General features: G+C 42.7%; 1 protein-coding gene across 7 annotated transcripts in view; it reads left to right on the top strand.

The window, feature by feature from the left end:
* The window catches only part of Nckap5 (NCK associated protein 5), a 926,583-nt gene that overhangs the window by 117,644 nt on the left and 795,006 nt on the right, over positions 1–13,933 (top strand). For all 7 annotated transcript variants that reach the window (XM_052736785.1, XM_052736787.1, XM_052736784.1 and 4 more), the window contains exon 2: positions 10,152–10,280. In XM_052736785.1, coding sequence (XP_052592745.1) covers positions 10,212–10,280 — 69 coding nt within the window. In that variant the 5' untranslated portion in view covers positions 10,152–10,211. The remainder of the gene's footprint in view (positions 1–10,151; positions 10,281–13,933) is intronic.

Raw genomic sequence — 13,933 nt, 5'->3', positions numbered from 1 at the left:
CGATATGGTGTTTGACTTACACCTCAATAAAGCTGTAAATTGAGAGACGGCAATGGATTTCAAAGCATTACGTTCTACTTAAATTGTCTCATAGATTCAAATATTTTAGATCCAAAAGGGACCTTAGCAAGTATTCACTTGATTTGTCTTTATCTGGAAGATGAGGGGACTAGAGACTGGAGAAATTAATTTGTTAGAAGATAGGAAAGTCATTAGTTGAAAAACCCCCAAAACCTACCTTCCACTGGAATTCTATCATCAATAGTTGGTAAATCCCCCTGAATCCATTTATAGAGCAAAATTATGGCATAGGCATGGTAATAACTCCTAACTTAATTAGTGCGATCCATCAAAAAAGCCCCATGTGGGTTGGTTTAATTTTTGTGTAGATGAGATCAAAATGTCAAAACCAACAAGGAAGAAAGTATAGATAACCCCAAACAACAGACACATGCCCGTGTATCCCAACATCTGTTAAAGGAGATGCATAAAGTCATTCTTGAGGGAGAAACCCTAGTTTCTCTTTTGTAGCAGCAAACATGAATATCTAAAACATATTAAGTAACCCTGGTAATATTTTAATTTTAAACTAAGGGGGAAAGTCCTTAATTCTTTCAGAGCATATTTTTCTAACAGAATAATTGCTTCCACATTGTAGGTTCACATAAAAGGAGAATAAATTATCTTTGAGAAAAAATAGTTTGAATTTCTTCCATTTGCACAGACAGGTGATGGGGAATTTAATTTTCCTTCTAAACTCAGTTGCTGGACCTAGTTCTCTGTGTTAGGATTTAATATTTCAATCTTCACTACATGGAGTTTTTCATTAATTCAAACTTTGCAAAAATAATTACCAAATTTTCAGAGCCATGTAATTAAAGATTGGGAATGAGTAGGCCCTGGGCTGTGCACTTCTCCGAGGGGAATTCATTTGGCTTGTGAAACTTAATTTTCGAAATCGTGTGTGTGTGGGGGGGAGGGGGGCACACACATGCCATGGTGCACACGTGGAGGTCAGAGGACAGCCTTGAGTTTCAGTCCTTGCCACCCACCTTGTGTGATGCCGGTATGTTGTTCTTTGCCACCGTGTACACCAGACTGAACGATAAGCTTCCGGCCTCTTCTGTCCCGTCTTCTCCCCTCACTGTAAGAGCACTGGGATTCAGGCGCACACTAGTGCACCTGGCTTTACATGGGCCCTGGGGATCCGAACTCATGTTTTCATGCTTATGTGGAAGCACTTTTCCTTACTAGGCCATTTCTCTAGCCCATGAAACTTAAGGAAATATGATTTTTAAAGTTGGGAGATTTTCCATCAGTATTTAGCTTTGTGCCTTACGTTTAAAAGGAAAAAAAAAAGGAAGGCTTTGGAGAAATGGGTCTCTACCCTGGCACGATGATGATCAGGCTTGGGTAAGTGGTGGCTGACTGTGTGGGATGGTTACACATCCCAGGACGCTGGCTCCATTTACTCTTTGCTCCTGGAAGCAACAGTCTTGTGTATTGTACCTGCCAACCCTACCAGACATCTACTGGCCCGCACAGTACAACCTTTAACGTCGGAGACAGGCCAGCAGATGGTGACCTCACTAGACTGTAAAAGATCGTAAACATCCATGTTATAATGCTACATCGTAGGTCAGAGCAGATGTCAGTCACCTGTTCCTTGTTGTGAAGCCACAGGAAGCAAACTGACCACGTAGCCCATCAGATTAAAGTACAGCGTGCACAGTTACACACAGCATTTGATACTGAAAAAGATACAAAAAGTCTGTCACTGGGTCTGGACAGATGGCTCAGAATTTAAGAGCACTGTTCTTACAGAGAACTTGAGTTCAGTTCCCAGCACCCGTGTCAGATGGCCCACAACCACCTGTAACTCTGGCTCTAGGGGACCTGATGCCTTTCTCTGGCTTCTTTGGGTACCTGTACATGTGTACACACACACACACACACACACACACACACACACACACACACATTCATAAATAAAAATAAAACAAGTCTTTTTTTAAAAAGTATCATATTTTTAATTAATTTAAAGTTCTATACTTTTTATTAATGTATTCTCTGACCTTTTCATGCATAGTTTCATGGCCACATCTCTCCCTCCGACTTCTCGTTTTCTCCTCTGACTTCCACCATCCTCCATCAAATCCCCATCCCACTTGCAAGTCATTTGGCTTTGTGAGCCACTGTGTTTATCCAGGAACCCCCCCACCGCCATGGACATGTGCGAGAAACCATCTACTGGGGCATGAGGAATCCACCAGTAGCCATATCATTGGAGATAATAGCCCCCCTCCTCCTCCTTTTAGAGTATACGCTGACCCTATAAATCATTTTCATGTGAAACCATGTACCAAGGCAGAAGAGATGTCTCAGTTGGTAACGTGAGCAAGGAGAATGGATCCTGAGGAATAACACTTGAGGTTGACCTCCGGTTTCCACATGCATCCACCCACACATGTGCACCTGAACAGGTATGCAGAACAAATAACATCCACTACAAAGCATACTAGGAATCCAGGCACATTTAGGTATTTCCTGGATCTGGTGATTGATAGGTTAAAAAAAAAAAAAAAAAGATGATCTTATGGTGTAAACGTCACAGTGAGCTCCGCTGAAGTAAGCAAACAGTGTTCCCACAAACAGCCTCTCTTCTCGTCAAAGCGCTGTGACGAGAAAGGTAGATGAGACATAAATATTGGACAGGGAGGGTCCAAAGGGTTGCTAACTTATTTCTGAAAGTTTGAACAGAAAGGTGTAAAGAAACAGGCTCTTGCACTTGGCCCTCTGAGCCCCCCTCCCCCCACGCACACATGCAGTTATACATGCGTGCCACCTGGGCACAAATAAAGCACTTAAAAATAAGGTCAAACCTATTGTTTACACAGTGTTCAAAAGTTATATGCTGATGGTGTCATAAACACACGAAGAGGATGTAATAAAAATGTCCTAATTTAGAACATAGAAAGTAAAGGACTGAGGTCTTTGGCTCTGAATCAGTAACATTCTATATGACAGATTTAAAAAGACAAAGAAAGAAAAGTAAAACCACATACTTACACAAAGCCCCAAGAATTAGAAGTTTTAATTTTTATTACTTGTAAGCAGGGAAGTGATAGCATAAGGAGGTGGAATTGTGGATATAGCTATGCATGTAGAGAATATGCATGTATAGACCTATACATGTATTTTTATATGTATTTACATGAGAAGGCATGTGTGTAAAGCCTGAGATTTTTATTAAATACAAATTTTATTCGTGTGTGTGTGTGTGTGTGTGTGTGTGTGTGTTGATGCCTGTTTGCATGCATTGTATGTGTGCAGCAGCAGATGTATGGTGGTTAGAGGACAGCATTTGGAGACAGTGGGTTCTCTCCTTTCAGCTTTATGTGGGTTCTGAGGACCAAAAGTTGGTCACCAGGCTCTGACTGCCAAGTGCGTTGACCTGCTGAGCCAGCTCATCAGCCCCAAGCTTAACTCTTTCTAGGTGGCACTGAGTGGATTGTCAGTGAGTATTTTGTGTTCTTGAAAAGAGATTTTAGCCTACCTCCCTCTTTCAACAAGCATATAACACTTGCAATTTAATTAAACACTGAACAGAGAAAGAGAAACAAAATGTCTGTAATTTTTTCCTCCAAAATTTAATTTTGGCGGTTTATTACAAATAACGTCTTTAATATCACAGTCTACATTGTATGGTTTATTAAAATGGTATTATTTGTGTATGTTAATTGGTTTTGAAGGTTTAATGCTTACTCTTGATTTACTTGGCTTTTACCATGCTTTTATTCACTTCAGGGTTATGTGGGGTTGAGGAGTGCGTGGAGGGAGCTTACTCTAAAATAAAATAGAATAAATAACCTCTTCGAGTGCAAAGAGACACTCTGGGTAATTGGCAAGATTTTAACTACCCGCTAAAACCTCTGCAAAAATGGATCGACTTCCAATTTATTTGACTCTGTCCATTTCCTCAGTCGTTTTGGGTTTTCACTTGTGTTCAAAGACATTTAATGAAAAATAATGGCTGCTGCAGTGTGCGGGGCCGTGGCAGTCAAATCTTTGCTGGATTTTCAGAAAGCATTCCTCCTCATAAACGGCTTCCCTAATGAGTTGTGCTGTGTCTCGACTGGCTTTGCGGCGTTTAGCTGCGCTTTCCCCGACTGGCCCCAGATGGAAAATATTCTCTTGAAATTGGATGGCTTTTTAAGTGTTGCTCTCCGTAGCCAGCTCAAAGCAACAACAAAACACAACAACAACAACAACAGAAATCAGCTGAACAGAATGCATTTGATAGCATGGTCCCTACCCCGCCCCAGCATCCTACGTGCTTGAATGCTTTTTGCTTTGGGCAGTTGGGATTTTTCTAATTTAACTCACTCATTAACATTAGCAGATGACACACTGCAGAAAAATTTTTCCCCCAGTCACATTTCAGTATTCTTCCGTTCCACTGAGGTTATATGCATGCTGTCTTTATTTATTTTTATTTACTTGCTATTGGTTATTTATTTATTCTTAAGTTTTTCTCATATAGCTGTTTTATTTCTATTCTGATTTTCTTCTGAAGAATTCGCGTGCAGTGCACAGACACTTTGTATAAAGAGTTTTAGAATATTTCTTCAAGCAGTACATGAAGAAGAGTCAGAGGAGGGAGTGTGGGGAGTCTTTAAAAGACCGCCTGGGAGAGAGGGAGTTGGGAGACTGCTCCTGGTGCTGTTGTCTCCGTGTGTACACTGTAGAGATGCAGTTGTGTGTGTGTGTGTGTCTAGACAGCCACTGGCCATACCAGAGTGTCCATAAAGGCAAGTTACCCAAGGTTGGCTCCAGCCAGAGCTAGTCCTCCTAGCAAAAATCACTTCTTCATAGGGCACTATTACAGTTTACACTGCATTTGGCTCGTCAGGATGTGAGTCTCTTCTTAGACGTTAGGCATCCTGGAAATTTGGACATACGCTCCTGTCTCCTCCCTCCCCTCCTTTCTTCCCTCCCCTACTCCTCTCTCTTCCTTCTACCCTTCCTGCTTCTCTCTCTTTCTGCCATCTCCTTTCTTTCCTACCTGTCTTCCTGTCTCTTATTTCCCAGGTGCTCCCATTATAGATGCACACCACCATCCCTGGCTATTATTTTTTATCTTTTTAAGTGGTCTGGCTTTGACCTGTTGGGATGACTTTACCTTGCACTTTCCCACAATCATTTTCTCAGGTTTAGCGAGCAGTGTGTGTGTATGTTTGTGTGTATGAGTGTGTGTGTGTGTGTGTGTGTGTGTGTGTGTGTGTGTGTGTGTGTGTGGTGTATGTTTGTGTTTGTTTATGTGCACATGTGTGTAGGTACATGCACATGCATGTCTATGTGTGTGGAGGCCAGAGGTCAATGCCAGGAGATTTCCTCTGTCATTCTTCACTTACGTTTTGAGACAGAATCTCTCACTGAACTTGTAGCTCATCAATTTCACTAGACTGGCTGGCCAGTGAGCTCCAGGGATGCCCTTATCTCTGTTTCTCCAGCTCTGGGATCACAGGTATGTCTGCAACTCCTGGGTTTGACATGGTTGCTGATCCAGACTAGGGTCTTCATGCTCGCATGGCAGGTGCTTTACTTAAATAGATGTGTCCCCAGTCCCAACTAATAAATGTTCCCGTGGTGTGGGGACGTGCTTCCACTGAGGCAGGTTAGCGGCCAGGACTTCTGGTGTCACCATACTGCTCATTGTAGGTTGATCCTTACTGTTCTGAAACGTTAACATTGTTCTGCGCTTGTGTAATATCATTGCCAAGTGATTTGGATGTCCTTTCTACCATTATGTTACATGATTGACAGCTTAAAGTATGTGAAAGAATTAAGCAAGCCAAGCAGGTAGGCAAACTAGACTGTCTGAAGAATTTTACAAAGATTCTTATTCTCCCTGGGGACATTTTTCTTAAGCCATGCTGAAACATAAAATCCACCACCTAGAGTCTTTCCTGATTTTATTATTCATATGAGAGGGATGATCAATATTCTAATATTTAATCCTGACCACCTACTGTGTGCCAATCACTGGGAAAAAGATTCAAGTTAATTGTCTTATTAATAGAGATTTTTTTTTTTTTACTAGTGGTGATTTAGAGGTCAACCACTGAGAATTAAATATATTAAAGAATTTGTTGAGTGTTATTAACTAGTAAGAAGTGGAAATTGAAAGCCGGTGTGCCCTTTGTATTTAGTATGAGAGCTTGTAGTTGATGGCTATGACACTTTTGGTAGGCACTCCCTTTGTAGCTATTTGGTTCTCAAGAACTGAATCTTCCTCCAGGCACACAGCTTTTTTTTAGCCCCTTCTCAGGATCCCTCTGCCTGGAATGGTCTACATCCTTTTGCATAGCTGCTTCTTACTCTAGCCATCCTATATAAAAAGGTTCTGTGTTGGTCTATGTGACTCAAGGTTGTATCCCAGACACCTAATTACTAATAGCAAGGAGTGTATGAACGTGTGTGTGTGTGTGTGTGTGTGTGTGTGTGTGTGTGTGTGTGTGTGTGTTTATATGTATGTTTGTATAGAGATGCCAGAGTTACAATGCACAATGTCTTCCTCTATCTCAGTTTTGGAAATAGAGTCTCTCACTGAATCTGAAACTCACAAACCCGGAAAAGACTAGATATTCAGTGAGCCACAGACATCCCTCTATCTCTGCCTCCCTAGCACTAGAATTATAGGCATAATATTGCTCTTAGTTTTTATGTGGGTTCTGGGGGAACCAACTCAGGTCTTCATGCTTGCATGGTCAGCACTTTACCAGAAGAGCCACATGCCCATAGCTAGTCCTTCTTACACATGCCTATGTCTTCAACATCTAGGGACTGGGCATTCTATGTAGTAAGCACTCAGAATATACATGCTCATTGTGAAATGATGGCCTGTTGTGTTTGGGGGGATTAAAAATTAGGAAAGCATGCATTTGAGAAAGGGGGAAGTTGGCATCCCCAGCTGTCTCTCCGTGTCATAGCTACTCTTATACAGGCTAGTCTCAGCTACCATGACTACAGTCAGTGAGACAAAGAGTGGGCTGCCACGTGACTAGGTGGAAGTATGGAAGGCAGGTTCCCAAGCAGTATCAGTTGACACATACTTTCTTCTATTGTGGTAGAACTAGTATCAAACATCTGTATTTGAAACACTGTCTGGCCTCTGTTTTTTGACTATTGTACCCCTTGCCAAATACACATACATTTAGAAGTTATTATGTGTAAGAGACTATCTTGAGTATTAAAGGTGATGAATTTTCTATGAAAATCAGGAGAGAAAGGGAATCCTTACCAACGTATTTTCTGTGAAAATCTTCTGTTGAAAGTAAGACAGGCCCAGCACCAGAGTTGGGAGCGGGGAGGTGGGGTGGAGATCAGGCAGGATGGAGTGCGAGTTAAGATACAAGCGGGCTCATCAGAATTCACTTAGGGGTTTTGGGGGGACTGTAAAGGCCTATTGGCAGGATATAGGCTGTTTTACTTTCACTGGTGTTGCTGGGGAGAAAAATACCCTGACAGTAAGCAACTTGAGGTAGATAGGGTTTGTTTTAGCTCGCCCTTCCAGGTTACAGTCCATCACTGCAGGACAGTCACCATGGTGGGGGTTGACATCCTTAGTCAAGAGGAAAGAGAAATGAACGCACTGCGCGCATGCTCCCTTAGCTTGTACACAGCTTTGTTTCTCTACTCTTGAACTGTTCAGGACTACCTGCCTATGGAACAACGCCTTCCACACTGCTCTCAATAATTGCACACTAATTAACGTAATTAAGACAACCCACCACAGCATACTCATAGGTTACAGGCCAACCCAAGGCAGAGCGCCTGTTTTTGAGATTCTCTTTCTAGATGGTTCTAGCTTATCTCAAGTTGACAGTTATAGACAACCATCAGGTAGATGTTCAGACTCATGAATTTTCTCCTTAATTCGAGGTAGACAGATGCAAAGTTTTCAGTGTCCTAGGGTGTCTTAGGGTTGCTGTTCACAAATGGGAGACCTGGAATGACCAAAGTGGACCAAGAATCCAGAGCTGGAGAGGAAGTCCATTCATTCACCAGAGTGGATGAGCTTTGGGTAGGCTCTGCCTAGAGCCCATCTGTGTCAACGTTTGTGATGGAGGAAACCAGAAACAAGGTCACATGTGGCTATAAGATCAAATGGTGTTTGACATAGGCTAGATTCCCAATAATTGAGAGTGGGGGCACATATTCTTTTCAGTTTTACACTTGTGCCTGAAGGAAATTGGGCCCTTCTGTGTTCCACCGTGGATGGGAGGGGCTCATGAGGCCCCGCCCTGTCCTGAGCAGCTATAGGCAGTTATTTGTTGCTGGCATAGGAGGTGGTGTTTTCTTCAGTGGTATAGTCACTGGTAAGGTACCCATGCGCTAATAGATAACTCCACTAAATCATGAGAGCAACTCAGTCACACACACACACACACACACACACACACACACACACACACACACACACACTAGAAAGTAGGAAGAAGATGCCTCAGGAAGAGGAGATTCAGTGGGAGAGGGAGGGGGATGAGACGGGAGGAGGGGAGAAAATAACCACAATTGGTTACATATGTGTGTGAAACTGTCAAAGAATAAACAAACGAAAGACTGATTTGCATAGCTTTTTGTCCAGTCGTTCTGTGTCAGCCCACGTGGCTAGCTTGTTTTGGAGGATAACAGGCAATTTCTGTATTTTCAACTATTTTTGGAATCACCAAAGGTATGCTGAGTTTTATTCAGTAATGGTTAAGGTTACCTGTGGATATTTATAATTCACATGTAAGTTAGAATCTACTATTGAACAATTCCCACACACATTGTTCCATTCCCATAGTTAAACAACTTCAGCAGTTGAGAAAAAAATAAAGGACTTGCAAAGAGGCCACATGACTTCTCCACGGCCATGTGGCCAAAGGGTAAGGAAGCCTAGGCTCAAATCCATTTCTTTTTTAAAGTATAAAAATTGTATTAATTTTTTGAGAATTTTACATGTGCATACAATACATTTTGATTATATTTACCTGCCATTCCTTCCCTTAACTCTCCTAGGTCATCTTCCATTCTCTCAAAACCTCCCATTTCCTTTTTAAAAAGTAACCCATAGACTCAACCTTGTGCTGGATACTCATGGCCGAGGGGACACTATAGCATGGTGAAGTCACTGACCAAGGCACATTCCTGGTTTTTTTGTTTTTTTTTTTTTGTCTTTTACAATTGATGAAACTTGGAACTTCATACATGTGGTGGACTTTTATTAAGCAAAATTCTTACTCATTCTGGAACCAGCAACATCAGTGCAGTTCCTGGTGAGCTGTGTGTTAAAAGCAGTGTTCTGTAAATAGTCACAGACTGTGATGACATTGTCCACAGTTCACCAACCCTGTCTTCCTAAAAAAGAATGGATCTTCTAATGCTCAAAAATTTTAAATGATGTTTTTAAAGACTTATTTTAATTTGAAAATGATATGTCTGTGTGGTGGTCTTTGCATATGAGTGCAGTTGCTCATGGGGGCCAGAAGAGGGCATCAGATCCCATGGAGTAAAAGTTACATGTGGTTGTAAGCTGCCAGATATGGGTGCTGGGAACTGATTTTCCAATCCAATACTACAAGAGCAGTAGGAGCTCTGGATCACTGAGCCATCTCTCCAGCTCCTTACATGACATTTTGACAATTAATATTGACAATAATGTACGAGTTTGGGGTTCTCCTTGTTGGGCCTAAGGCTCAGTAATTCTTGGTTATGGAGTGTGGTTTTTCTGGGTTTGAGCTCATGGGATTTGCAGACAGCACCTGTGTGCATAGAAATAGAATTTTTTCTGGCAGTGGAAAGAGGACAGGTATGGGACAAGTGTGGTGTGATGCAGACCATTTGCTCTTGGCCACAGTCTGCTGATTTAACATGCCAGTCCATTCCTTGACTCTGCAGGCACAACCTATGAAACATACAAGCCCCTCCAGAAAGATGACTCAAGTGTGTGCCACCGAGAGAAGTCCTGTGAGCCGAGAGGTCGAGGTCTAGACTTACTGTTTGGGTCTGGGTACTTTTTTGGCCCTAGTTTCTGGGAGGAACGTTGCAAAATGAAAAGTTTAAACACTGTGCTTGATCACAAAACACATGTTCACTTTTTGCAGTGGCCGTGGAGACAGACGAGGGATTCTTATAAATTGCAAAGGAAAATACATCACTCACCCATGGAAGGGAAGAGGCAGCTGTGTAAAAGGGACTTTAGCAAAAGACTCTCTCTGGACAGCAGTCTTGTGGTAAGTGCTAATATTCACTGACCACTGTATGTGTTTTGGCTTCAAATACGTTATTCTTTGACTGTTATTTCCTGAACGCCCAGCTCCTAAAACCCTAATTCCATTTACCACATTAGCAGCATCCGTTGGGATTTGGGCTCATTTATTTTTCACAAACTCAAAAGCCAGCAAATTATTGGAATGTTTGTACAGTGTCTTAATAGGTGAATGTCATAATCTGTCAACAGTACATATAATTACATTAATTCTGGCTGAAATAGACATTAGCCTATACAAAAATGTGCCTGTGCCTCGGGTCCAAATGCCAGGCCTGTGTGTAGCTGCTCCTTCATGTAGTTAACTGTGGACATAAACTGAACAAAACTTCCAAACAACTTGAATGTTGAAAAGCCAAGAAAGTGGCTGAGAGCTTCTGGGCTGTAGACTCGTTCCATTCCACATAACATTTCTTTCTGAGAGTTCTCACTCTGGTGGACATTATTCTTTTTAGAAACTGTGTTTAGCATGTGTGCATATGATATACGTGTGTGTGTGTGTGTGTGTGTGTGTGATTGTGGCAAATTCATGTGCAGATCAGAGAACTGTTTTCAGGAGTTTGCCTTCGACCTAATTGAGGCAAAGTCTCTCTCGTTTGGGCTGCTGTGCTGCGTACTCTGGGCTAGCTGGTCCTGGAACTTCCCAGTGGTTCTCCCGTCTCCACATCCCATCTTGCTGTAGCAGTCCTGGAATTTCAGATGAGCACACCATATCTTGCTTGGTATATGGGCTCCATGTTGTTAGGGTTGCTTGGCAAGCACTTTTTAACCAATGGAACCCTCTTGCTGGCCCAGTGGACATCATTCTGAACAGCCTGGTTGGGATTTCCTTTGAGTGTGAGAATCTGGTTAGCTCAAAGAGACAGGTTAAGTCACTGTGCTCAGAAGCTAGGCTTCTTTTCCACAGGCTCTAGATCGACATAGGTAAGTCACCTCTTCTGTTTCGTGGTGTATGTGAACACAGCAAGAAATCGGATGAAGGCAGTAGCCTAGCACAGTTTGCTCATTAGGGAAATATAGATTTCTTTTGGTCCCCTCTTTTGTGTGAGTAACAGGAATGTGCTGTGCTCATAACAACCAGCCTGGAGACAGGTACATGGAGCATGGCTGGTAAAACATCTACTGGGGGTTAAGGATCCTGAACACCCGAATTCTGTTCCAAGTACACATGTTTAAAAAAAAGCCAGGTATGACGGCAGTGCTGGGAAGTGGAGACCTGTGACCTCCAAGGCTGTTTGGACAGCTGGCCTAGCTTAATTAGTCAGTTCCAGGCTTGTGAGTGACTCTTCCTCAAAAACCGAGGTGGACAGTGGTACCTGAGGAGTGACACCAAGATTCCCTGCTGACCTACACTTGTATACATATACATATACATCATATACATATACATATACATATGCACACACACCTGAATATTTATGTTCACCTCTCCCACCCCACACAGTTGACGAACTGCTTTATCAGTCATGCCTCTCCAACTGCTGAGTCCAGTTTTGGTTTGTTTTTTAAATCTACAGACTTTGTTATTTTTCCTGTGATCACGGCCACTTCTCTTTAAAGCTTTTCGTGAGTGAGGTCCTGGGTGCTGAGAAGAGGATTTGCAAAGCATGCTCATGTCAAATTGTTCCATGTGACCCAGAACCTGTGGGCCTATCTTTGACCAGCATGCTCTTAGAGGCTATGGTCATTGGTAATGTTTTAAGTGTTCTTTTCTGTGGATGCAACCACACCTCAGACACTAGGTCTTGTGATAGCTGCATGGGAAATGGGTAAATGAGGTGTGTGTCCATTCCCTTTTCAACTTCTGGGAAGACTAGTGATACAGGGATGTTTTCTCAGCCTCTGTTGCAGGAGAAAATCTTCATGAGCATTGACATGCCAGTCTGGTCTGTCTGCCTTGGCTTAGGCAGAGACAGAGACAGCAACAGCCATATGGTATGATGGGAACAGTTCAAAAAAGGATTCTTTGAATCCAGAAATAGCATCCTGGTTGATTGGTCCCCAGAGCCACCTGTTTATGCTTCCATTCTCAACTAATATGCAACTATCCTGTAAAGGCAAACATGCCAAGCTATCAGTTCTCAATACTTGATAGTACCAGTCCTTAATAAAAGGCCTTTGGTCAATTCAGAATGTGAACCAGAAGAGCGGAATTCCGTGGATGCTGTTGCTAAACAGGAAGATATGTATAGTTATTTATTTTGTGCGTGTGCACATATTCACATGGCAAGGCATGTATGTGGAGGTAGGGGACAATTTTCTGGAGTCAGTCCTCTCCTTCTGTTATGTGGGTATTGAGGATCAAACTCAGGTCACCAGGCTTGGTGGCACGTTTGGTGCCTTTATTCACTGAGCTATTGTGTTGGCAACCACCCTGATTTTTGAGACATGTCTCTCATTGGCCTGGACTTCCTTTAAACAGATGAGTCTGGCTGGCCAGCAAGCCCTAGAGGTCCACCTGTCCACCTCCCCCAGCTCTGGGGTCACAGGCATGCACCACTAGTGACAGCTTGTTGCGTGGGTTCTGGGGATCAGGCTCAGGTCCTCCAGCTGGTGCTGCACCAAGCACTTTACCAAATGTGCTGTCTTGCTGGCTCCCCTCTGTGTTTCGAGACAAGGCCTCTCACTGGCCTGGAATTCACCAAGTAGGTTACACTGGCTGCCCAACAAGTCCCAGGGGTCTGCCTACCTTTGCCACCCCAGCATGGGGATTGATTGTAAACTTGTTCTGAGGAGCCTGGTTCTTTTTGTTTGTTTGTTTGTTTTTCTCCCTACATGCATTCTGGCAAAGGAACTCAGGTCCTCAGGCTTGCAAGTCAAACCAACTGAGCCGTCTCCCCAGTCCTATAAAACTCTGGAATCACAGAATGGTAAACTAGGGATGTGTTAGCTAGTCTTTTGCCTAGTAGAAGAAATAGTTAAGACACAGAGAAGTTACCTGCTTTTCCTAAAGTTTCCTAAACCAGGGGAGTAACACCAGGCCAAGAGCACACACAGGTCTCCATTTCTCATCTGTTCTTTATCTTTCACTAAATGTTAGCCCAGGAAGAGATGTCCCTTGGGGAAACTAGGTGGGTGACAAGGAAACATGGGGTCTTTACAGCTCAAGACTCCAGTGCCATCACCATTATGAACAAAATGTCTGAGTTAGGGGACCTAGCGGTGATTCCTTCATTTAGACGTCGCAGGAGAAGTTTCCTCAGGGACCCTACGAATAAGGTGCTATTAACTTTAGTACCCTTTTATTTTACTTAGTCAAATCACGAAGTGTTGAGGCAGAAATTATACCTCTCTTGCAATGGATTTTAAGTATTTTTTTTTTTTAGGCTGGAGGAACCATGGAATGAAGAAACGCACCGTACATATAAAGAAAAACAAAGAAGAAAAAACAGTTTATGTCCCTTAGTGTCAGCTTGAAGGACTAGGCACAGAGGGGTTTTGAAGTGTGTGTGGTATGTGTATACTTGTGTGTGTGTGTATATATAACTGTGAATATGTATGTGAGGGAAAGGGAGAAGTGGGTAGAGGGAGATCTCACACATGTCCACAGTCACAAACTTTAGTCTTTGATGTTGATGATTTTACTTCATAAATGACCCTCTATAAGAATAAAGTGAC

Source organism: Peromyscus californicus, unplaced genomic scaffold (assembly GCF_007827085.1).
Source record: "Peromyscus californicus insignis strain IS unplaced genomic scaffold, ASM782708v3 Scaffold_14__1_contigs__length_90479793_seg_2, whole genome shotgun sequence".
NCBI classification, from domain to species: domain Eukaryota; kingdom Metazoa; phylum Chordata; class Mammalia; order Rodentia; family Cricetidae; genus Peromyscus; species Peromyscus californicus.
The sequence above is the reverse complement of the archived record's forward strand: the minus strand, read 5'-3'. Positions and strand labels throughout refer to the sequence as shown.